The sequence below is a fragment of the Macrosteles quadrilineatus genome, unplaced genomic scaffold (assembly GCF_028750875.1).
Source record: "Macrosteles quadrilineatus isolate MER2022 unplaced genomic scaffold, UCM_ALF_1.0 Scaffold_249__1_contigs__length_141745, whole genome shotgun sequence".
In the NCBI taxonomy this organism is placed as follows: domain Eukaryota; kingdom Metazoa; phylum Arthropoda; class Insecta; order Hemiptera; family Cicadellidae; genus Macrosteles; species Macrosteles quadrilineatus.
The window spans coordinates 69882-95803 of NW_026542842.1; the positions used below are offsets into that span (position 1 = coordinate 69882).

The 25922-nt window shown below is 33.3% G+C and overlaps 2 protein-coding genes across 3 annotated transcripts; both read left to right on the forward strand.

The window, feature by feature from the left end:
- Positions 1–215: 215 nt before the first annotated feature.
- LOC128982402 (uncharacterized) lies at positions 216–6951 on the forward strand. Of its 2 annotated transcripts, XM_054401360.1 has the most exons (3): positions 216–386; positions 2462–2945; positions 5689–6951. In XM_054401360.1, the coding sequence occupies exons 2-3, from the start codon at positions 2940–2942 to the stop codon at positions 6907–6909; spliced, it is 1227 nt and encodes a 408-aa protein (XP_054257335.1). In that variant the 5' UTR covers positions 216–386; positions 2462–2939; the 3' UTR covers positions 6910–6951. The 2 variants fall into 2 exon arrangements, with proteins under 2 accessions (XP_054257335.1, XP_054257336.1); XM_054401361.1 differs by lacking the exon at positions 2462–2945 and having other exon boundaries at positions 218–386.
- Positions 6952–9174: 2223 nt separating this feature from the next.
- On the forward strand, positions 9175–20355 carry LOC128982400 (ubiquitin thioesterase OTU1-like). The gene is made up of 5 exons (XM_054401358.1): positions 9175–9855; positions 11168–11314; positions 14308–14477; positions 17562–17733; positions 19689–20355. The coding sequence occupies exons 1-5, from the start codon at positions 9450–9452 to the stop codon at positions 19739–19741; spliced, it is 948 nt and encodes a 315-aa protein (XP_054257333.1). The 5' UTR covers positions 9175–9449; the 3' UTR covers positions 19742–20355.
- The last annotated feature ends 5567 nt before the right edge of the window (positions 20356–25922 follow it).

A 25922-nucleotide genomic window follows, 5' to 3' on the forward strand; every position in this document is an offset into this window, starting at 1 on the left:
TTTATTTTATACTCCTCAAATATTAAAATTTTGGATATTATGACTCGGATAAAAAGTTACTGAAGCTAGTGGGGAAGTTTAAAGGGTGAGTAATTAGGTCAAAGGGAAGTGGTGCAGAGTTTGGGCAAATCCCAGGTAGACGAAGGAACAGGAGACAGCTTTTAGCTTGTGGCTATAAAGCCTAACTACACTTTGGGTATCACATCAATTCTTACAAAACTGCTGAATTAGTTAATGAGTGCCTTAATTTGCTGAAAGACGATATCCAGGCTATTGATGATATAGCAAATCACTTTCAAATAAATGAACAGTGACATTAGTTATGTAATAAATTGTGAGAGGGCCATTCTAAAGCACTCTTTGGTCTTGGATGTGCAAAGCCTATGGTAAGTTTTCTTAAGCTCGTGAAATGTAAGACTTTTTTAATATTTTACATCTACTTCCCTTTTAAATGTATATTATGAGGGTGGTTCTATTGTCATTAAATGTGGAAGGACATTTTTCAACTTTGTCTACAATTTTAAGTTGGTTTACATACTATGTGATATGCAAGCTACCAGAATCTATCTCTAAATTCAAATTATCCTTAAACAGTTTTTTTGATGTCAGGACATATTTTACATAAAACAATGTATGAAAGATGTGTAAATTTAAATTGTAGTACTCTTGCCTCATAAATTTGTGTACATTATTTTAGTACTATTTTGCGGTATTGTATGGATTAGTTATTAAAGTATTAAAAATCACCTGTGAAGAAAATGTGGTTATATAATGATCGTAAATAAAAAAATAATTGGTACCAACTGAGCATAAAACGTGTTTAAATACATACACACAGTAAATAGACAAAGTATAAGTTGATGAATATAGATAAATGAAATACTAAAATATTTCAAACTGTTTTCATCACATTATGCATTCATTTTTTTACTTTCTCTCCCTATACATTAGTTGACGGAATTAGTAGACCCAATTGTTTTAATTAAACTTGTTTAAGTCAGTTTTCAGTGGAAATATCCGTTTTAAACCTTTTGCAACCCAAAAAGAGGTTTTGAAGTTATGTCTGAGTGTGTGTGTGTGGAACTGTGTTTCCATACACGGTATTATAACTCCTAAAACTGTATTTTTAGACCATGAGCCTGATGGTCCCACTGCCTGCCAAAAATCCCGTTTCATTTCGCATCTAATTTTAATCCCACATTATAAAAATCCTATTTTCAAGATAATAACCGAGTAAATATGAATGCTTGCCACCATTAGAGTCTCCACTCTCCACTCAACCATAGAAAAATCCCGCTTACCGCGTCAGGAAATTTCCGTGCTTTCCCGCATGAATTTTCCCGTTCCATCTCGAGTGATCTTTAAGATGTATCATGTCTCAATAGCTCTTTATATCTAACTGAAACGCTGTGGATTCAATCTAGAATGCGTATAAAAGGTCAATGCTAAGAGCCAAATTTCCCGTTTTAATCCCACACAGTCTAAGAATCCCGAGACTGTTTGCTTAGTCACTGCTAGGTGTCTCTGAAATCTACACACTCAATCCACAACCCACTGTTGTTTAATTTTTCTAATAATTTAACACTTAAACGCACTTAAACGATTTAAAGCGTGGCATTTAACAAAGAAACCACAGAGAGTATCCAATGCTTTTTTGGGTGGCTCGAACAAGACTACCTTGCCTAGTACACGTCTTGTTAAGTAAGTACAATGTATAAGTTAATCTGATGGTTCAGGGATTCTTTGAATATCAAAAAATGTGTTTCCTCCCAGTGAAACATAGTAATAATAAGCGGGATTTTGGTTTTGTTCGTGTGGAGACACTGTTGTGAATATGTACAGAGCAAGTAATTCTAGTCTAGAGCTAGTCTAATTTTGACGTAATTTGGTAATTCAGTAGGTTTACTACCTGGTATCTCCAGGCACTTTTTAATTGTTGTTTTTCCGTAAAATAACAAAAAATTGAATTTTTACAAAAATGGCTTGTACGGTTTTGATTAACATTTAGAATATACTTTTGATGGTACGAAAAATGCTATAAATACATGTTGCAAATGTTATTGCAATTTTTGTGATTATCCCCGTAAAATATCAGTTACTAAAAATATAGCTACTCCCACCGCTTAACTATCTATAAGGGTGTTAAGACAAGCTATACTGGGAGGAAATATGTGTGTTCGGTGGTAAAGTTTGTTTAAATTATGGTTACAATAATGGTCATCATTCAAAGTGAAATTAAAAGAAGAAAACTTTAGTTTGAGAAGACACATTCTTAATTGATGTTCAAATTGTATACTTCACTCTCTATTGAAACAGACAAGTAATGTAAATAAAGTACTATTTTTATTGTTTCACAGTAATCAGCTGAAATAGGATTTTTTCACTGAGTCAACAAGTTTAATGTGAATAAATAAGCTTGAACTCTTATTAGAAAGAGCATTAACTGTCGGTTTAATTTCAGGCGTATCACAATTAAAAATCATGTCTGCAAAAACCCTTTTAAAAGCAACAATCGTTATGATGATTCTCAACCAACTTAACTCTCAAAGAGGCGATATCCCACTTGAGGAGCTCGAAAATCCTCCAGATCTTTTGACTACCCACAGAATTACGATTCCACCACAGCACAATGAATCACTTTATGGAGAGTTTACCTTCGACAAAACTCAAGCTACTGACAATACAACTATCAAACTTCTTGCCATTGAAGTGACCACCAAGAAACTGACAAATGCGACAGAAAAGCTGACAATTAGAAACAGAACTGAACAATCAAAAATCCACACAAAAGAAGAACAGCTAGAATCTAAAAGTGTCAAAGTTAAAAAGCTTTATGAACCTTCCAAACCCAAGGGGTCACCAATTAAAGAAATGTTTATTAGGTTATTGATTTGTTTGGAGTATGAAAAACTGCAAATGAAATGTCAATTGTAGCATAGATGAGTGTAAGTTGTCTGAACAATGCACTTTGTATTAGAACAGTGCATTGGAAAATAAAATAATGGTTTACATTATGGGTGGATTATTTTTTATTTTAGTGACCATTGCCATTTTTTTATTTGCGGTTTTCTTTCAACAATGTCTAAGTCAGGGTTTTTAAGTCAAACAATACACTTAAGTTCATCAATTACATTTTCACAAAAAAATTTTCTTAACCCTAATCAAATCTAATATAATATAATTTGAAATTTGAAATAAATAGTTGACAAAAAATCAAATAAATAACCATACAGAATGTTTTTAGTGGTGCAATTATGAAAAGAAAAACGATAGAATTAGCTAGTTGATACTTAGATACCTTAGCTATTAATAGGTTCGGTATCTATGTATTAAGAGCGCAAAGTACGTCATTGCCGTTCAAGAACTAGATGACCGCACAAAGCTTTAGCTGAGTGTGTCTATACATTTTGAGAGCGGTAATGGCTATTTGAGCACATAATACCCATAAGATTTTTCCTACCACCATAATTTACTTATCATAACAAACGGATAAACTTTTTAGTTGTATATAAAATTTCATTTAGGTTATGTTTGCTTTTTTTGGATTAAGTTATTTGCTTACCAGTTGTTAAAGTACCGGGTCTGTGGCTGTGGTTGGTATAGAAACACCAACTGTGATATCAGCTGATTAAGCGAGCGGGAATGATGCATTCCCGCTCTAGAGGGGAAATGAATTATTTGGTGTACTGTTTACAGATGGGGCAATGTGATAATTTCCATGGAGTGGTAGGAAAATATCTTGCAGAACTACAATATGTCAATTCAACAGTGTTATATCATTTGTGTTTAAACAATATTTTGGGCATATCAACAGCATAACATGCTCATGCAAAGTCTGAATGTGATTTTTAAACACATTTCCCTACAGCTGAGGGTGTATTCCGGCAATGACACGACAGATGCTGACTTCCGATTCTGTGGAGTCTGTGGGCTGTCAGCGTAGACTTGTGACTTGAAATGTCCCAGCAGAAAATTGTTTGTCGGCAAAGATATCAACTTTTTGTGGAGACCAGTTAACATTAACTCTGTAGGATATAATGCATTTATCAAACGTATCTCTACTTCATACACACACTCTTATTCGCGTACCTTTCTTACACTTTCAAAAGGCTAACTGGGACATCTTCTTTGTGGCATCTTTTCAAAACTTAAGTTATTCTAAATTGATGTCGATTTCGGTGAATTAAGGAACAATCAGTTTATCGTAATTTGAATTATGCCTCAGCTGTCGGAAAGTTTTTTTTAAAATTTCATTTCCAGACTTTGCTTCCTACTATGCCCGAAATAATGTCTTACACAAATGGTATAACACTATTGTAGAAATAAATGCATTACCATAGTAATGTAATACAAGTTATTTTTTGTTTAAAAAAATTACAGAGGACAGTGATGTCCATTTTTAGATACGACCACAGACTATAGACCAATTAATTGTCTATTGTTTGTGATAGGACTCACCGTTCGTTAACAGGTATTTTCATAAATCTGCCATTTTGAATTTCTGAAGGGATTAAAACAAAAAATGTTATGACAAAGATGCGAGTATGTATGCACTAATATGCGAGTATGTATCAGTACTTTATCTGGCAAAAAATGTATCCTATGGCAGAGAAAAATCGGAAAATTATAAGAAACATGCTAATTTTTGGTAGGTAGATCAACGCTATCAAAGGGTGAAAAAGTGGTTAAAACAGAATATTGTTACCAAAATTTAAGGTGACATTAATTTATTCTTTTAAATTGCACAAATAAAAACACCCTGTGGTAAAAAATATATTATTTTCAATTTTTGACTCTTCAGTTAGACATTTTAGTTTGATATGATGAGACATATTTCAGATTTTTAAAAAAAATATGTATCAGTAAAAAGTAATCTAGTGTTGAGTCTAATCGCCAAAGTAAATATCTGAGGTAAAATACCAACAATATTATAATAAATATATTTAATAGGATGCATGTATTTCAACCCAGTTACGACAGAAGGGTTATTTTTCCTTACAAATATCATCAAAGTGCCTTTTAGTAGGAGCTATTAATTTCATTTATCATCCATCAAAATTTGTCTTATAATGCATTGTTAAACACCACACACAAAAATCCAAATTCACCCCAAATTCCAAATTCGTCTTAGATTCTTAATCTTACGTTAGATTCAACCATTCCTAAAGACTTCACCTTCTGTTCCAGTTTAATGATTTTTGTAAACTAGACACCCCTTCAGTCAAATAGTAAATCACACAGGCTGTGTGACTATTTGACCGTAAGACTTGTTTAATTACAGTATAAAAGTACTAAATGAGTTTGAAAATAAAAATAAAATAATTTATTAACTGTATTGATATCCAATCAGCTGTTTGGTGTACACTAAGAGCCATGTAAACCAAGCCAAAACCAAATATTTACTTTGGTTTATATTCATACACTCTATGTACTTATATGTATGTGAAACACAAACTGCAAATTTGATAACAATTGCTTGATGTTCATTCAAAGCAAAAAGCAGAAATTTAAAGCCTTAAGCAAACTATAATTATGCTGGAGTTAATTTAAGTTTCAACACAACCAGCTCAAGAACAGTTTAGAGGAGATTTTTAAGTAGTGTTTAATAATTTGCTTAAACTTTGAAAATCGGTTATAAAATAACCAATTGCGTCATTTTACTAAAGTGCTCTATTTTCTTTGTTTTAGATAATGATGGGGAGATTGGATTTAGTATTTGTGATTATGGTGTTTGCTTTTCATGGATCCCAACAATTGTTTGAAGTGCCATCTGAAGAAGACTCAAATTTTACTGTCGCAGATTCCTATAGTGAAGGACCACCGATTGCTTTGGTTACAACATACAATACAAAAGAAAAGAGAGATGCTGATATAGGTTCGAGAGCAGAAAAGCCAAACCAGGAGAATTCAACGACAATGCCCATAAACAAGGAAGAAAAAGAAACTAGTAATCATACTACAACCAAACCGACCTTTGCGCCAACACAGGGTCAGCTATCCAATTTGAACAGAAGTGGTGATGAAGAAAGTGCAAAAAGTCAAAAACCAAATAAACCAACAAGTTTAAAACCAGATGAAAGTCTGGCAAATGATTCCAAAACTGAAGAGGCTAAAATGGAAAAACTAATTGAAAAAATAGTATCTGAAGAATTTAAAAAGAATATAAAAGATCAAATCGATACAAAAACTAATACTTTGATACAAAATCGTATGGAAGAATTTAAAAATATAAAGGATCAACTAAAAAACACAATTCAATCCATAGTTACTGAAGAAGTAAAGAAAAAAATGGTTTCAGATGGAAATAGCAATCTGGCAAATGATCTTATAAATAAAGAAGCGGAGTGGAAAAACAAAGTTAAAAATATGATTGCCGAAGAGACAAAAAAATATCATTTTCAACTTGCAAGCCCAAGAAGTGTTTCTTCGGAACCTAATGGAAAAATGCTTACTAGAGATTCTTCAAGATTGACCAATCATTCGAGACATACTCAAGGAAGACAGGCTAATGATCCTCCTTGCAAAGAAGGAAATGAGGCTGTACAAGAAGTAATAAACAGCGGTAAAATAAAGAATCGCCAAGGATCTTCACCAATTGTGGACATAGAAGGAGCAGAATCCAATATTTTACCACAAGTCAAAAATACTTCTGATACTACAGTCTTACCAACAACAGAAATAAACACACAGAATACAACCGCTAACATTAGCGCAATAGGAAACACCACTACCATCCGACCATTGAACACTACTAACAAAACAATTGGTACGACAACAGTCAAGAGTTTCAAGCTATCAACTAAAAAAGGCGGGACAATTTGGAAAAAGTTGCTCAAGTTTTGTGGCCCAGCTGTGGGAGTTTTTACTGTTTTGGGAGGTGCATTTTATATAGTTTACTCTGTAATGTAATGTCAATTTTATTTTTATAAAGAAAAATTGTGTTCTCCTGTATATTTCTACCTATACATCTAGGAATTTAGTGATAGAAGTTTTATTAATTTTACCAATAACTGTACAAAGCACAAATCACACAGAGCTCACACTGGTTTGCAATCTAGAAACTACGGGGAAGAACTAATGACAATCTTAAATACCCTCCTTGCAGAAAATCTACATAGTAAGCAAATTCCAAATGCTTTCAATTCAATGTATTTATTTATGACATTATACAATTTGAAGTGGTAACTAAACATTTGCAAAAACAATATTTACAATCTTAAGTACATTATAAAGGTGTTGAAAATATATAGCAATAGTAATGTTCGATCAACACTCTACAAATAGAAAATAATTGTGTACAGTAAGTGCTTTATTAATTGTTATCCAAACAAGGAATTCAATATTTGCCTAAATTATTAATAACATTACTCTTGAAGAGTGGAAACAATTATGTTACAAAAGTTTTTTTTTTATAAAAAACACCATTTTCCAAAAACAGTTTTTTGTAAATTTAACTTTCTTTTGTGTTGTGTGTGAGTCAACACTCTGTGTTTAAAAAACCTTTTTGCCACTGTTTTTGCTGGTTTTTATTTTGAGTTTTGTGTTGTTAGGTTGGCCGGGTGATAGGTTGGTGGGACTTGTCAAATTACTAGAGGCAAGATGGCGTCATCCTGTTTTTTTGTTGATGGCAACATAGACTAACCAGTGTATGTTTTATCTATGATGGCAATTAAAAAGATGTCAACAATATTAAGATTCCATAATAAGTTTATTTATTTACGTTACTATTATTGTTTATTTATTTAGCAAAAAAAACTAACATTATGGCATTACCTAGTTCTTCAATCAAATGCCATAGGGCTAAAACATTCATCCCAATGGTCTAAACCCAAGCCTATACCAATATCTCCAAACCAGGAAACTTGACTATTTTCATCATTAATCATAGCTTGAAAATAGGAAAATAAGTTGGAATTTAGTATAAAAAACAATGAATAATGTTTAAAAATAACTTTAAATAGATACACAGGTTTTAACTTTAAAAAACTTAAATAAGTTGAAGTCCGTCAAATGACGGATAACCCCAAGCATATAGCGTGGTTAAGTCAGAATGAATCGAATTTGACAGCACCCCACCAGCCGATCATATGGCCAACATAACAACACGAAACAACGATAAAAAACAAGCAAAATCAGTGGCATGTTTTTTTCTAATGTTCAACCAGGGCCAATTTCATAATAAAGTACAAACTAATATTATTAAAAAATCAGCTGATCACCCAATGCAAACCTAAATGGAAATTACAAGTTACAAGTTGTAACTTGTAGGTAGCTTATTATGAAATGGGCCCCAGAGAGTAGTGACTCCAGTTATTATAATCTATATCAATGATTAAGTATTCTATCAAGCTATAGTCTGTGATTTTGATAGAGTATTAGATTAAAGAAACAAGTTTTTGAGCGTTATTTGTTAGTTTAGTCATTGAGTATATACATATATCGATATATGTACTCAAAGGTGTAGTCGTTTAGTAGAGAAGTAAAAGTATAAAGGTAGTAGTTGTCGGTGGGGCACACGGGAGGGACTAAGGCTAACATATCTTGTAGTGTCAGCGTTCGCCGCTAGAACCGCTAAGTTGAAAAAATTTAATTTTTTTTATTTTTAGTTATGAAATTAACTTTTTAACTATAAAATATTGTTTTAAAATTATAAACTAAATTTTTAATTTTTAAAATAAAACTGTCACAACATAACCTAACCAACCAGACTTGCTGATAATATAAAAACTGTATAAGACAAAAATCGTATTAATGATTACTTATAATTTTTAATAAATTATAAAATTAATTTTAAAATTTAATATTATAAAATTAAACTGTCATAACCTAACTTAACCAACCAAACTTGCTGATATGAAAAATTTGTTGACAAAAAGTTAGTGCTACCAGCGGGATTCGAACCCGGGACCTCCTGAATACCAAATCAAACCGCTACAAACTATGCCACGAACGCCGCTGAAAACACTTCGTTTCGTTACGGTAATCCTGTTGCCTCAAGAGTACAAATTACCCACTAGGGATATGACGTCACTACACCTTTAGCCTTAGTCCCTCCCGTGTGCCCATTCCTAGTAGTTGTAGTTGTGGTAGTAGAATGAGTGAACGAGTCTGACTCTGACTGAGTCTGAGTGAGTGACTAGCAGCGTTGCGCGTGGTGTAGCGTAGCCAGCGTAGCGTGGGTTTGTGCTTGGTACTGTATTGGTTTATTTGGTTTATCTTTTTTTTTGCTTTTTTTCAGTTATAGACTAAACTAAACTGAACCAACAACAACAAATTACAAATTCTGTTTAGTTTGTTTAGTTAAATCCTAGGTTAAGTTTTTGATTATTGTATGTGTAGTATTTCTTTTACTCTCTTTTAACTTGTGATAGTGACTGTTAAATTATTTAGACATTACTGTACTACTTTTGAGCTAGGCCTACCTAAAGTTTGGATAGACTTGCTTCAATATGGCTAGTCTACTTTTGAAAGTTAAAACTAAACAAGGCCAAGAAGTTTTAAAAAGTATTAGCTCTTCATCGAGCATAACATTTTTGAAAGAAGAACTTTCAAGAGTTGCAAACATCCCCACCAAAAGCCTTCATGTGCTTTCTGGCTTTCCACCCAAACAAGTGGATTTGAGTGATGAAGCAAAAACTGTTGAAAGTATCGGCATAAACTCTGGTGATATTCTTATTGTAGAAGAAAAACCGACTTCACGTCCAATGGAGAAAGAAGAGAAAAAAACTTGGGATGACAGTGAAGCTAGGCGTCATATTTCTGAAAGCCAGATGAATAGTCCCGGAATTCTGCTCAAGAAAGTTGTGCCTGCGGACAACTCTTGCCTTTTCACTAGTATAGGATTTGTGCTATCAGGTAAGTACGTTGAGTCGTAATAATGTCAAACAATTGCCTGGTTTGCTGAGAGTGTTATAACTTATTGTTCACTAAAATCCTAAGGTCGCTGGTTCGATTCCAAGCAAGTAAGTTATTCTGGCCCCAGATGCCATTTGTCGCTTATATACCAACTTATCTAGCAAGGCCGTTTCCTTTCTAAAAACGTTAAAAAACTTCAATGGCCCAGGGAAACACAAACTACTGTAGGCCTAAACTTAACTAAATTGTTGCAGATAGAAAATAAGATAGGCCCAAGCCCCTAGGTATTAACTTAGGCCTAGGCCTATTAACACGTTCGCTGCAAGCCACTCACCGATGAGTACCAGCATTGCCTACATTCCATTCAATTTCTGCGCAACAGCACACCGGGAAGAACAGATAGGCCTATTTTTATTTCTCGTTTAGCAAGGATTAATTAGGTGCTTTATTGTGGTGTAGGTTAGTAGGCTAGTAAATTTTCCCGCAAAATCTTCCTCTGGCAAACCTAGAAATCAACTTGTTCCGCCTTTCTCCCTCCAATTGGCAATTACAATGGGACCGGTTAGTTCTAGACAACTAAGTTTAGTGCTGCTATCTGTGAGTGATTTAGAATACTACGATTACTATCATTGTAATACAGCACATCACCACACGTCATTTAGGTTAGCCTACTATTCGTCAAATTAAAATACCATATTTGAAAGCTAAGTGGGTTCGCTCAACGCTCATTGGTGGGCCGCAGTGAACGTGTTAACTTAAAACCATCTTAATTCACTGCAAATGTGTGCCTCGTATCTTCTAGGGCTAGGCTAATGTAGCTTACATGTGCCATATTACAAATTAAGTTATTTTCACTTTATTGGTTATAACCGCTTTATGAATAAATAAGTTAGATAAATTATTCAATTTAATAGATGAGAACTTCGGTAATAGCTTATTCCCTTAATAGAAAATTCGCTAAACACACTTGAAAACGGTGATATTTGGGTACTAAGTTAGTAGACTATATGGAATTTTGCAGTTTTATAGCCTATATTTTCTTCAAGGCAGTCTGCAGTTTAAACTTACATTTTTATACAAAATCAAATCCTAGGTTATTGACAAAAGCCGATTGTTCTGGCTAATACATTATCTTTACATACTTCTTTACATTGTGTGTTAGCCTACTTAAAGATTTTTTAGGCCTAGGTTGTATAGGTTCTAGAGACTGAATCCCAGATTGAATTCTTTACTTTTTGCCTGTGACCTCGATGGCATTAATTTTATTATTTCATGTTTTCGCTAACTGATAGGCCTAATGGTCTCCTTCCAGGGAAAATTGACACTAACTGCGGTAGTCACATGCGAGAGATCATTGCTGAGGCTGTATCTACTGACACAGATACATACAACGAAGCTATATTAGGGCGTCCGAGCAATGACTACTGCTCGTGGATCAAGCGTTCAGAGTCATGGGGAGGTGAGTTTTTATAACCTAGTTGTTCTGATGTATGAGATGTATGTGTGTAGGCCTATGTATGTGTTGGTAAAAACAATCCAAAACAAGCATACTACAACAGTTCAACCGAATCTCCATAAGAATAACATGGGAATCTTTAGTTTTACTAAGGAATTGGTCTAAATATCTGCATTTATGCAATCAAATGTGTTGCTAAATTACAACCGTTTTCAACTCACATAGGAGTCATCGTCGGGCCAGTACAGATGTCTTCTCGTTTCATTAGAAGGTTGTCAATTCATAATAAATAAATAGGCCTACATTGAACTCGTACACGAACATAAAAATGAACATTTAAGGTTAAAAACCAAAGCTTCTATATGAGTGAAAACCGGTTGCAATTTAGCAACACATTTGATCACACATAAATGCAGGTATTTACACCAATTCTTTAGTAGCCTATTTAAATGATGCATAGTGTTCAGGCTGCTATAATTCAATATAATAGGCCTACTTTAGTTTTCGTTTTCGTTTTTTTAGTCTAGTTATATCCGATCCATTAAGCGCATAACAACCCATCAAGATACTAAATTATTAGTTTTTTTTAAAGTCTAGGAAATTGCAAATTACTACTCGTTTTGAGAGTTAAAATTGAGGAAACACATTTTTACCCATATAATCATATTCCCGTAGTCTGATTATGCTGGTTTGCAAACTCGTTCCAAATATAAATAAATTCAAAATTTTTTTTTAAATCTTTTTTAAAGACCCACTCTTAAATCTGTCATTCAGGTTGGCACTATGTGGCTGTAGAAGATTTACAAACTGGATGTTTCGGGTGTATTTCAGCATTCTTTAATGTTCCAAAGAGGGGAAAAAAGTGCTTGAAATAGCCTAAACTATGCAAAATAAGTTAGCTCCCCAAAAAGTTGTAGAAAAACTTTAGCGATATCAGACCTTTCTGTAATTTTCAACTGTGAATTTTAGGATAAAATAAGCATTTCCCGTAAACGTCCTCTAAAGGGGAAAAAACTCAAAGTAAACCAAATAATTACAAATCATATGTTTAGGTTAAAAAGAGTCCTGAAACTAAACAAATTTCCTGCCTTATTTATGATTATTACAACTTGTATTGCTAGTATCCTATTAAACTAACTCAGAACAAAAAAAAAAAAAATTACAAATGTAGGTAGGCCTAGTTAAAACCTAGGGTAAATTTGTCTTGTTAAACTTACCTCGAAACAGAAAACAAAGTAAGACTTGGCAAGTTTGCACTTTAGAGCCAAGTAGCTTAGGATATTATATAGGCCTAAGTTACTTCCATTATGTTTAATTCAAGCCTACCTTGTAGCGTACACAGCTACAGTACAGTGTCTAGACACTGCAAGGCTATGTGTTTATTAAGTTTAATCAGCAAGTTGTTATCATAGTCTGTATCATAACCATGACAGTAATATTGCAAGTTTAGATTTCAATGCTGCTGCTAAAATTTGTAGGCAAACTGTTTATTCCGGCTCAACCCTTGTTTTTCTCGATTCATTCCACCAAAGCTCTCTATGTTAAAAAGTCGTAAATACTAACACTTAGCAAGATTGGGAACACAGTAGAACCCCTCATATCCGGTCACCACGGGACTGAGCCCTCACCAGGGTAACAATTGGGCGGATAAACCAACCTGTTAGAAAAACGATTATTCAAACAAAATAATCTTACGTGATTAATGAATGTATATAATCAAAAGTAAGCCAGTGTTTAGTCTCATTGAGGAATGCCTATAGGTTTAAGTATCTAAGCAATGAAAATAAATATTATTGTTTAAGATAATATAAACAAAATTACTCTCATTAGATTAGCTTTATTAATTACCTCGAAGGCCATTCTGTTTGAAAACAGTTGGTAATTTTCTGCTGAACTTTTTATCCAAATGAAACATCTACTTTGGGTTAACTACCAAGTACCATTACTAACTACACTGGAAATATTCAGAGCTAACTACTAGCTCTAACTGAGTAGTAAAATGTGAACAAACAGATTAATTGTGAGAAGGCTTTAAACACCAAGACTTGTGCTTGCAGCTACGTATCTGTGAGCTGTAAGAATAACATTTTGATATATTTTTTTCATAGGGAAATGCATTATGCACTGTAAGGGTCTAGGTCTGCAGGACTCTCCCTACTAAAACCCCAACGATTTAGGCAATGGAAGTTAGACGCTGTTTTTAATATTTAATTTTGATATTGGCTTCTTAGAAGTACCCAGCTAAACCGAGGACTGGTAAACACAATACTGGATATCGAGTTTCTCAGAGCTTTTATTTGATTTTAGTGAGGGTTACAACTGATTTAAATGAGTGTTTTAGGCCTAGTTTGTCATATTTCAAATATTTAAATAAGTTTGAGTATTGGTATGAGTATGATTATATGTCTAAATCAGTAGTTAGTATACTTAGCCTATATGCTTAAATACTACATTCTAAAAAGACTATAAAATTAAAATACACAGTTTTCCAATTTTCAAGTTTGCTTCCATTTTGAAAAATGGCGGAAATTTTTTAATCAATGACATCAATATTTTCTTATGTTTTTTATGATCTTTTTAGAAAGTACATACAATTTCAAAACTTATTTACTCCTTGCATTTCCTCTCTAAACTTAATCGTTGAGGAGCTACGTGATGCAGAATGTACACTGCAAGTAATTTTTTCTTAGATGTATCACGATGGGACTCCTAAACAAGTACCTTTAGGCAAAAATGTGAAGAATAAAAACGTTTTTAAATTGCATTTACTTTCTAAAAATAATCAAAAAATACTGTACTGTGTAATAGTGTTCCATAAAAAATATTAAAGTTGTCAATCATATTAGAAAATGAAATATTTTTGAAAATTCAAAACCATCCCAAAAACATCTTAAAATATAAAGGGGAGTGACCCATAAGAAGTTAACTGTCCTTTTAAATTGTCACTCTTTAGCTTTTCTACCCTGTATAGGATAAAATGTGTTTTCGTTTAACAGGTGCAATAGAATTGGCAATCCTGTCCAAGTTCTACGGTATCGAGATCGCTGTTGTTGACACAGTCAACGCAATAATCAACCGATTTGGGGAAGACCAACTGTACGACCACCGAGTGTTTCTAATATTTGACGGCATCCATTACGACCCTCTCTATCTTGAACCGTTTGAGGTAAGGAATGATCATATTTTGTACATTACATACAACAACTGTAAATTGTGATTAAACTTGTAAAATGAGCGTGGCGACACACCACTTTTAGCAGCCCACCGTTATTTTAGTTTGTTTCTTAGTTTAGTTTAATCTAGTTACTAACACAATCCATTCCGACTTTGTCGGTCACTGATATAGGATTCACGTATTCAAGTACAGATGACCTTTTTTAAACCAATGAAATAGGAAAGATTGTCTCATACACCATGCAATGTATTTAACTACGGAGGTAGTCTACACTTATTTTTTTTCAACCCACAAACTCTTTAGATATAGGTACTGTAATTGATATTTTTCTCCGATTGTAGTTAAATTGGACCCTTCCTTAATTATTTACAAAAATTGTTAGTTTGTAAATAACAAATATCGTATCTTGGATAAGATGTTCATCGAAATTTTTAGGTACACGTCATAAGAAGTGGCTATGGCCATAAAACATATTGTTTGTCTCTAAACATTGTCCATTATTGATGGTGTTGAGTCAGTAGGATTGAAAATTCCCTTGAAGTGATGGCATAGTGTAATACATATTCATTGTTGGAATAATGCTTTTCTCTTTTCTCCAACTTACTTTAATGAATATTGTGTTAAATAAATATTTTTGGGCATTACTAACCTTCATTTGATACACAAACACACACTTAGAAAAATACTAAAATACAAGTAGGTAGCACTGGACCTATATTAACCCGTGGCGTATAAACGCTGTGAGCGCCTAACATTGACTGACGGGCCCCTTTTCTCAGTTAGGTTCCTTGTATGAAATACAATTTTCTTCCCACTTTATACAATGCCCGGTATCATAAACGAACGTGTTTAGATATGTTAGAACGCAAGGTTACCCGTTTGTAAACATTTTTCATGTGTAATGAACACATATAAGAGCCCGTCTAGATGTTTGACCCACATAACTGTTAGAGAGAATAAATTTATATTCTTGTCATATAGTACATGCTCCAATCTTTAGGCTATCAAGTGTCTATGTAACTTAGGCCTATATGACTTCTTCTTCTTCTAAGAATGAATGTATTATTCTTCCTATGTCCGGAGTCGGTTGTGAGGTTATGTAATGTCCTCGTTACTTCATGTGTGTGCTGTTGTGTAGTAACTATAATAGACAATAAAATGTTCCATATCCACATCATTGCGCGTTGTTTAATAACCCTAACAATAACCACGGTACAGAATCACATTATATGTCTTCTTATCATATTTGTCATGCCATCCATTGATATTACAACCCGTTAATAGAGATAAATATTTAAGGATGCATGGAAAAATGTAAAGAAAGTTGGTACAGTATCAGCTGTTTAGGATAACAAAGCATCCCCACCCTCTTCCACAGTGGGGTTGTCAGTCGTGGTTAGGTGATCACAGGGTAACCTTGAAAATGCCTCATGTTGATATAGGTGCGGCGAAACGTCCGAAATAGAGAACTGAAGTCTGTTATTTTTATATTTTTATTTTAATGTGGCTGTTTGTGTGTGGTGACAAATTGTACGTTTTCCTTATTTCAACATACTTATCTAACTGGATTAATGACCTCGCCTACAAACCATCTTGTTTGAAAAATGGAACAAATATTGTGTGTTGTGTTAGTGTACCGTCAAACGGGGCTACATTTTACGTCAGGGCTACTGTGTACAAACTTTAAAAAAACTGTTAAAAAATCATATGTCCCATGCTTTTATATCTTAAAATAAAGGTAAACTCCTATTCTTTAAGAAAAAACAATTAACACATTGCACAGATTAAATAAAAAATAAAAACTTTACATACCTTTTCATGTTATCAAATGCATGTTTTAAAGTAGCCCCTAGCCTAACCATCATAGAGCTGTTTGGAAATTTAATGACTGTTACAAAGTACCGACCCTGGGGGCTACTTTGTACACTCAAAAATGTTTTATTTTTATTAGGTATGAACCCTGAATTGTTGTCCTATAACTTACATAGTTTGATAGCCTATAAATAGGGACAGTTGGAAATGTATTCCAATAAAATATTTTTATAAATAAAAAAGTTGTTTCAGGCCTAAATATTAGAGTGTGATTATAATTTTTTATTTCTAGTTGGAAAACAATAATTACGTTGTTATGAATGTTTCTCTTGAAAGTAAAGTAAAAATAGCAAGTAATTTGTAATTTATTTTAAGATTATTTAAATTTAAATAATAATTATAGGTATTATTTTACCATACAAATGATCTACATTTCTACGATAACTTAAAAAATTAAAATTGTACGTTTGGCCGCTAACCATTGGTAAACTGAGTCGCCTGCAGAATGTCAACAAAAGCAGTAGCATTTCTGCTTGGGCATTGCAGCCTTGCCGGCTCGTATTGCATTTTGTCAGTGTTTGTCATTACAATTTTTTAATATTGACACGATTGTGTCAAGTATAGTTCAAGCCAAACTCAAACACAAATTAATTTTATGCTTTAAAAACTGTAGGGGTTCACCTTACTGTATTGTGATATTATTTAATCCTATAGAGTGTTGGCTTTAAGTCTTTGATTTCCTAATGTGGTACCCTAACCCCTAACCTCAAAATCTAAGACACCTCTCTGTGTTATCCGAGATTCACTGTAACTGAGGTACTGTCGGTCCCAACAACCTCGGTCAATCGGGACTGTACTGTAAACTGAAATATTGCTGCAGTAAATAAATTAAGTAAAGTAATTTTTTAATTTTGACGAGGTATTTGATAGAGTTAGTCAATATATAAATGAGTTGAAGTTGGAAAATCATATCAGTGTTTCTACAGTCCTATGCTAAGTGAACAAAATGAACTGACTTGTTGGCCTTCAAATCCTATGATTGCTGGTTCGATCCTCAATGATGTTGAGCACTCTTTTACTTCAAGTTGACATTAGATAGTATATTAACAAAACAAGACCAGTTTTTGAAATACCATTGGCATTAACGGGCAACATCTTGAACTATACACAAATTGGAGGGCCCTACTGAGAACCTTAAAAACTTTCCGGTATATTTTTTCTATGTACTAAAACTGATCTCAGACTTGTTTTTTATGGACTCAGGGTGACAACAAAATACAGACCATGTTCCCGACAGCGGATGACAAAGTTCTGCGGGAAGCTGAGGTCTTGGCGATGGAGGCAAAGAAAAGTCATCAGTTTACAGATGTGAACCGATTCACTCTGCAATGCCTGGATTGTAAAGTATTCCTGATTGGCCAGAAGGAAGCTCTTGGTAAGTTATGTCTTTCTAAAAATACTCTTTCTATTATTTATGTAATGGCTTAAGCAGTGGCGGATCCAGAAGGGGGCGACCGCCCCCCCCCCTCGAGCATACATATACATATATTTTTTACTGCATATAATACAGTACTGTATAAAAATTGCGTAAAATAATTTGTCACACTAACTTTGGACAAAGAAATGGTATAAAACTGTCACTTTGGAGACTTAGTTTACGCAAATCTTTCAGGGGGATACCCATGAACCCCCCAGACCTCCTGGTTCGCCCCCCCCCCCTTGTGACTGTTCTAGATCCGCCACTGGGCTTAAGTGTTACGACATGCAATAGCTTGATTACTTTTTAAATCTTAATGATTGATAATTGATAATTAATAATTGATAAAGTGGTTATAGCTCAATGGTTGGTATTTTAAATTGTTTTATGGGAGAGCACTTTATGTGCTTTTGGCCTAGTTTGGTTAATGGGCGAACCTAAAGTAAACCCCCGATTAACTTAAATAAAGGGAACCATTTTTTATGACCTATCTTTTTGGTTAATCAATCAAAATCATTGTAAAAAAAAAAAAAATAATAATAAAATAATACCATTTCCAAAAAAATTCATAGTCCTAACCAAGCCTGTGCGTTAGGAACAAGTTTCATGAGTCCTTATGTCCACATGGCATTATCTTAGAACTTAATAACAACCGGTAATAATCTACTTGCTAAATGTACAGAGAAAGGAAAAAAGAAAAAAGGTCTAATTAGAGAGCAGATAACTTAAACCTTAAAAATAACCAAAGAAAAAATAAAGTTAAGAAAGCATCTAATAATATTGTCAAAAGATACAGGAAACCATTCATACAACTTTCGCCCCCCCCCCCTCCCCCACACACACAACATTGACTCAAGCACAAGCAATTGTTGACTCACTACAATACTATTCTAGATTTTAAGGCTTTTTCACTTCATAATGTTGTGGGATGTACTAGATTTCCTCCGCCAAGTAGTCCGTTTCATAATCTGTAGGGATGGACTGGTTTTGAAATTCCGAGACATTTTCGGGAAATTTTAAATCTTGTTCTACCAGATGAGATTTTATTTTGATTGAGATTTTTTCGGGACGAGATTAAAGCAGAAAGTTAAGTCAATACCGGCAATACAGGAGCGCGTTGTTGTTGCGTTTCCTTTGCGAAGGCGTTCTTATTTAATTAATTCTTTACATGTAAATATTGCTTTAATTGGTTTAAATGTTTTTGTTTTGGCATCACAAATGATGAGAAGTTTTATTAAGTGTAAGCAGTGTGAGACTTGTTTTACTAATGTAAACATAGCCAAACCAAGTCACTCCATAATCATTCTAAATAAAACATAAGACCATTGACTATACACTGGAAAATTGTTTCTTGATACTAACTAGTAATACTGATGTTTTAGACTGATAAATTTTGTATTTTTCAAAGTTGAACTATATCCTTAACTGATATCACCATGTCCCTATGCAGAAGAGTTATTTTTAATAAGGTAGGCCTAATTAATATTTGTTTTTTATAATGATGTTTTTTTTGTAATTCTTGATAAAAAATTTGAAATATTCTTGCATATTATTATTTTTTATGTTAACCTGTCATCTGTCATAAATCAGTCTAGGTGTAAAAAAATGTTACAAAATCAGGTTAAAATGACAAACGTACATTTCTTCCCGTTATGTATGAGAAGGGAAATCCCATCTAGAAATTTTATGAAAAATCCCCTCTCGTCTCAAACTAAAAATCCAATCTCGTCCATCCCTCTGGCGCCAAATTGGAATAGTCCACAACCTAAAACGAACATTGTACTTGTTAGGCCTGTTCCAACGCTCAAACCGACCAGACAAGAACATGGTTTCTAAAGCAAAGTTGTAATCTCCAGTTATATGAAAGTGTCTATCGAGTATTAACTACTTATCTATACATCTTGTTTGTACAGGTCACGCCAAAGAAACTGGACACAGCAACTTCGGAGAAGTCCATTCAAGTTGATTCCAGTGTTGTGAAAGTTGTGATTGTTTGTGGGAACTGATAATCTGACAAGGTCGAGTGGTATCTAGTCGTTCCTACCTAGTGAATTGTTAGAGATGAACTTTGTATGTTATTTTTTCACTTTTAATTAATTTGTTGGTTAATTTTAACTCAACTAATTGTTAGTTGATTTTATAACTGATATTTGATAGTTTCAAAGTTTTGAGCTGGTTCTTGTTATTGCATCTGGTCTTAACCTGTCCTTGACATTTGTAGTTTCAAGGGTATTTATTTGGATGGAGTAGAATTTAAGAGTTTGCAAAGCTGTTGGGAACAAAAAAGTGCATGCCTTTTAAATCTATTTTGTACTTTCCAAGACTTTTCTCGCAGCTAATTGTTAATTAACTTTATTTCTCATATTTGTTTGGACCTGGTTCTTGTTATTGAGTTTAGAGTTGGTTCTTTCAACCCATACTTGCCATTTCTAGTTTTAAGGACAGCTGTTTGTATGGAATAGAATTTAAGAGTCTGCAAAGCTGTTAAGAACAAAAATAATGCAATTATTCTAAAGTAATTTTGTATTTTACAAGAGAAGATAACTTGTATTTGCAAATTAAAGTTCAATTTGTTATGAATACCATTGTTTTTCCTGAACCTCAAAAGTACTTTATTGTTCATTTGTGAACGTTGATCCACATAACATCCGGTAAGGGGGCTTTTTAAATCATGGCAGATAATGCAATGAGTTGTATTTGTTTTTAGTTTCATTGTGTTTTTGTATATTGTTGTCGATTATAATAAGGTTACGTATTATATAAAGTGTGATCTATGTTTGGGGGGATAAGGGAGGTTAGGATGGATATGGTAACTAGGTAAATGTAGATTAGACCCTAAGATTACTTGAAAACAGGAGGAGTTCCCAAACCTCCCAAAATATAGTACAGTCTAAAGACTTACCATGTGTTAAAATAGTTACCCTTCACAATAATGAACTTTAAAACCTATGCTTTACACATAAGTAGATGATATGCTTCCACGGTCACAGTAGATTGTCAACTCTAGGTCATCGGGTAACAGTGACATTGACAGCGTCGTTAAACGAGCTAAACTAGAGGCTGAAGTTTCCGATGCGTGATAGCTATCCATCTTCGCCATAAACTACTATTCAACCTGAACTTCAGTTGAACAATAGGTGAAAGATGGATGGCTGTTAAACGCATTCGAAACGTCAGTCTCTAGTTTAGCTCATTCAACGAAGCTGTCAATGTCACTGTTACCCGATGATCTAAAGTTGACAATTCTCTTAAGTAGGATACCTAAATTCTGTTTTTAAGCAGATATAATTTTGCTCTTGGTCTTAGGGATGATTCAAAAGGAGCCGAGGAGAAGGAAATCTTGAACGAGAGCATAGGTAGAGTTTCCATCAAATCAAAGTTATCTCTCTATTGGGGAAAATACAGCGCCACAAAACATAACCAAAAGCTTCATCTTAGCCAAAAGTTGAAAATTACAAGTATGACAACTATTTAGCTTTAATTTAACAAGTTAACGTTTTTGATTTCAAACCACCGCCACTTTGGCTAGGATGACCTTTTGAAGTTGGATTTGTGTCACTATATTATACCACTAGAGAGTGTGACAATGTACTATTCGACCTATGCTCTTGTTTAAGATTTCCTAACTCCTAGTGGACTGTCCCTAATAAACAGGAGCTTTCTACCAATACTACTAGGTGCAAAGCTTCTTTGCAATATCTTAATTGATTCAAATAACAAAATGCCGTTCCTGGACTTTTGTGGATCCTACTTATATATCAATGCAAGGGGTTTTGTTATTTATTTATTTTAATTCTTAAAGTTATTTGAAAATCTAGTTTAGGAAGAAACAATACTAATAAAGCAGAGTGTGGCCTGGTACAACAGTACCCCTGTCATCTCGTGACAATAGTATGGAAATCACTCAAGGAGTGTTAAGTGTTGTATCTCCGAAGCAGAGTGTGGCCTGGTACAACAGTACCCCTGTCATCTCGTGACATTAGTACTCATGGAAATCACTCAAGGAGTGTTAAGTGTTGTATCTCTGAAGCAGAGTTTGGCCTTTCATAAGGATTTAACAATCTTTCATACAGTGTCTTGTTTTGATATGTAGGGCGTTACCAAACTCAGGGGTTCCAGGTAAGTAGGTTCATCCATTCTTAAATAATTTTTCCAATCTTTGGGATACAATCTCAATTATTCCAATAAATTGACATCGGTTGGTGTTGTTCTGTAAGCCGCTCTTTATTCCACAACCCCCTTCTCTTCTTCTTTTTCCTTTTCTGCAGTGCTGCTAAAATCGCAGCATACACCATCACCTCCAAAGTTTTTGCTTTGCTTATTGCTCTAAGAGGTGAGCACCAAGTGAGGTAGTCTTGTTTTTACTCGTTTTTAGTTATCAAAATTCACTGCAAGAGTCAACACTGATATAAAGGTTTCTTAAATACCACGGTTTATTTTGAAAAAAGGTATGTGTCATTTTAAATGTATAGCTTATCTTTATCTTTCTAGGTAAAGCCAGTTTTGTTTCTATAAATTTTACATACTTTAAAATAACAATTAATATTTAAACTACAATGGATAACTAACAAGCGGTGAGAAAGCAAACTGCTAGCGCTACACTTGTCAGTGGCGAGTACACAAACTACTAGGCCGGTTGCCACTCATGGCCTCAGAAGCACTAGCTATTTTGTTACTCGCTCCTTAGTTGAGATAAAATACAATGATGTAATAAAAAATATGCCTGTCACACCATCCCACAGACTAAGTGAATTCTCATTTGCCAGTTTACGAGGCATATTTTTAAAGTAAGTAACGTTTTAAAATAAAACAAAAACCAGTATATTGTAATAATCATATTGTTATTTGAAAGCCAGTATCTTAATCTACTTTTTTTAACATAGTTTCCATCAATATTTATCATATCGTCCCGCGAGCTTTTGCTTTCATTTCTCAAAGAATTCTGCCGCCTGACTGGATAACCATTGTATCACTGTTGTGTTGACCTCATCATCGTTGTCTAGGTGCTGCCCACCAAGATGTTGACTCTGGTGTAACATAAGACACCCATGTTTCAACGCTGCATCGCCTGTTTTACAAATAAATATATCTTATTATCTCACTTAAATATAGGTTTAAAAGAATCATATATTTAACGAAGTACTGAAAACAAGGGATAATTTTTTTACAATGGTCCATTCATAATATTAGCCTAACACAAAAAAATGTGCCTGTACCTTAACATTATTTACACATTTTTAATTATGAATATTTGTTACAATATTAGCAAGGAAATAAAGGAGGGTCAAATAATTTAAAGACTTTTTTCTCCCTTAAGGGAAAACTTTAATTTCATTTAAAAGATAATATTAATATGACTTCTTTGCCACTAAAGCTACGTAATTTTGTAGCAATTATATTTATAAATAATATGTAATAACGTTTATATTCATATCTCACGTACGGATTTTTTTCATTTCAGAGCTTATAGAAGCTCATAACAACAATCATGATGTAGTCCAAAAGATATTTTATTTTATTTTATTTTATTTTATTTCATTCCAACGGCAAAACCATTATACATTTCAATACAAGAAAGATGGCTAGGTACTATTTACATACTAAAAAAAAAAATAATGGATACTGAGTGCTAACAAATACATAACATAACAAGCAAATAAATAGTAGTAATAACAAACGATGCAACAACAACAACAACAACAACACTGTGGCTAATTAATAAACTATTGACATACCACAAAGAAGAATTTCTAGAAAGCTATCAGGCACACATGGAAGTTCCTTATTAGATAGTATAAATAAATATAACAAACAATATAAATAAATATAACAAATAACAAATATATATAAGTATATATTATATAAGTGTTAATTAATAATTTAACATAATTTCCATGAATAACGATTAAATGCATGTGTTAAAGAAATAATTGGATTGAATTACATTAAAAAAAACACTGTAAAATGGCAACGTTATCAGATCATTAATGTATCTAAACATCTTATAAAAACATAGGATATCCATTGGATGTCCTCACGAAATCCTGTAGGATATCGTGGATAGCCCTGAGATATCCCGTAATCTCCTGGGAAATCCAGGATGTCCGTGGGACATCCAATGTCCCGGGTTATTGCGGGATATCTCTAGGATATCCTACTAATTTTAGGATTTGGATAGGATATGTGGGACTCTCATGGGATATCCTGGGGACGTCGTGTGCTGCGTGGGCAGACAAGAATGATTCAGCAATTTAATTTTCCATTGAATGCACAGAACATCGGTCATAATTTTAATTGATCGATATTGAAACCGTACATAGTATAATTAACTACCTTATATTATACTGTTAGATCCATATTATATAATAGTGTTATAGAGCACCAAAAACAAACATTACATTGAGATGAGTCGGTGGCTCAGTCAGTAGCATCACGGACTTCGGGCGCAATACCTTAAACATTTTTAACCGACTTCCCCACTACCAACAAAAGGAGGAGGTTCTCAATTTGTTTGTGGCGATGTTTTTTTTTCTATGTATGTTCACCAATTTCTCTGTGATTCTTTTACCGATCAGTGTGGTTCCACCACCAAAATAACCAGGAGAGTTTCTATTAGGTACCTTATATATTATGTTTAAGTATAAGGTACTTTCCTGTTAAAGGGAACATTCATTATTATCGATGATTTTTTTCTCGATATATCGATATTAACAAATTGAAACATATCAGCTGACAACTACGATAAATATTGTTCAGTATCAACAAACAATAATGAAATAAAACTGTTCTAAAAAAATAACCTAACATAACTAACCAAACTTGCTGTGTAACATTCCATGTTTTAACTTGCCTTTTCTGTTATCAAAAGCAATTTTTAAATAGTACAGCAAGTTTGGTTGGTTATGTTAGGTTAGCTTAGAACAATTTCATTTCTTAATCCATATAATAAGACTGTTTTGGCCTAAACAAGATCAGTTGTCAATATGTAATGGATCGGTAATAAAAAATATCGATATATCGAAAAAATCATCGATAATAATGAATGTTCCCTTTAACAGGAAAGTACCAAGTATAATATTTGTTTCGGTGAAAAATTCTGAAAACCTTAAATATTCAACATTTATTTTGTTTACATTTGTGCAGAGAAGGCAATAAATAATAATAACATTCCTACAGCTGTTAGTTGAAACCATTTAAATGAAGCTACAGACAATTCTTCTTGAAACAGTTGCTTCATATTGATCAATAAAATATTTCTTGCCATAGAGCCTAAAAGAATTACATTGAGAAAAATGCATTTTGTTTTGGTTACTATAAAACATGTATTTTAACGTTTGACCTGATTTGTGTATACAGTAATTCTGTTTTTAGTATTGAATATTCTGACTTACAAAAACATATATGTTTCAGTGAATAGCTGTATGATATTGACAAATAAAGGTGTATTGTGAAAACCAAAGCATTCGTAAAACAGGTCTAAATATAAATTAAATGCAATTATTCCTTACACAACCTAAGAAGTGTGACAGTGCATAATCGTCAATTGTCTTAAAAGTGTTAAATATTTTAATTACTAAACATGCATTTGCAGGTGTGGAATGTTTATTGATATTCTTTACCCAGTTACTATATCATATCAATACTATTATGCCTGCTTCGGAAAGTCCTAGAGGAAGATGATTTGCAATCTCGACTAGGCTATATCTTGATCAAACAAAACCACCTACATGGCTTGCACCACTTTTAGCTGAACCAATCTTTCATATAATATTTTCCAAAGGTACTATACATGTTAACGACCAATCTTCCACTTTTGAGAGATTTTTTAGTGCTGGTAGCTGAGGAATAACTTTCATATTGTTCCAAAAGGCTTGAGACGTTACTGTATTTCTTTTTATAATGTAGAAGTACACCGATTGCAGGAAACGATGATGTCTGACATTTCAATGTATCTAGAAAAGACAATTAGTTTTTTACTTACTCTTTCTTTCTTAAGGAATATCTAAAAATGTTTATTTTCATACCCATTGATTATGTAACCTGAACAGGTGACTCAAGCAGTATTAAAATAATGATTGTTCTGTGGAACTTTTGATTGTTTCAAACAGTTTTGCTTGCCAAAAAACCTCAAGTAATTAATATATAAA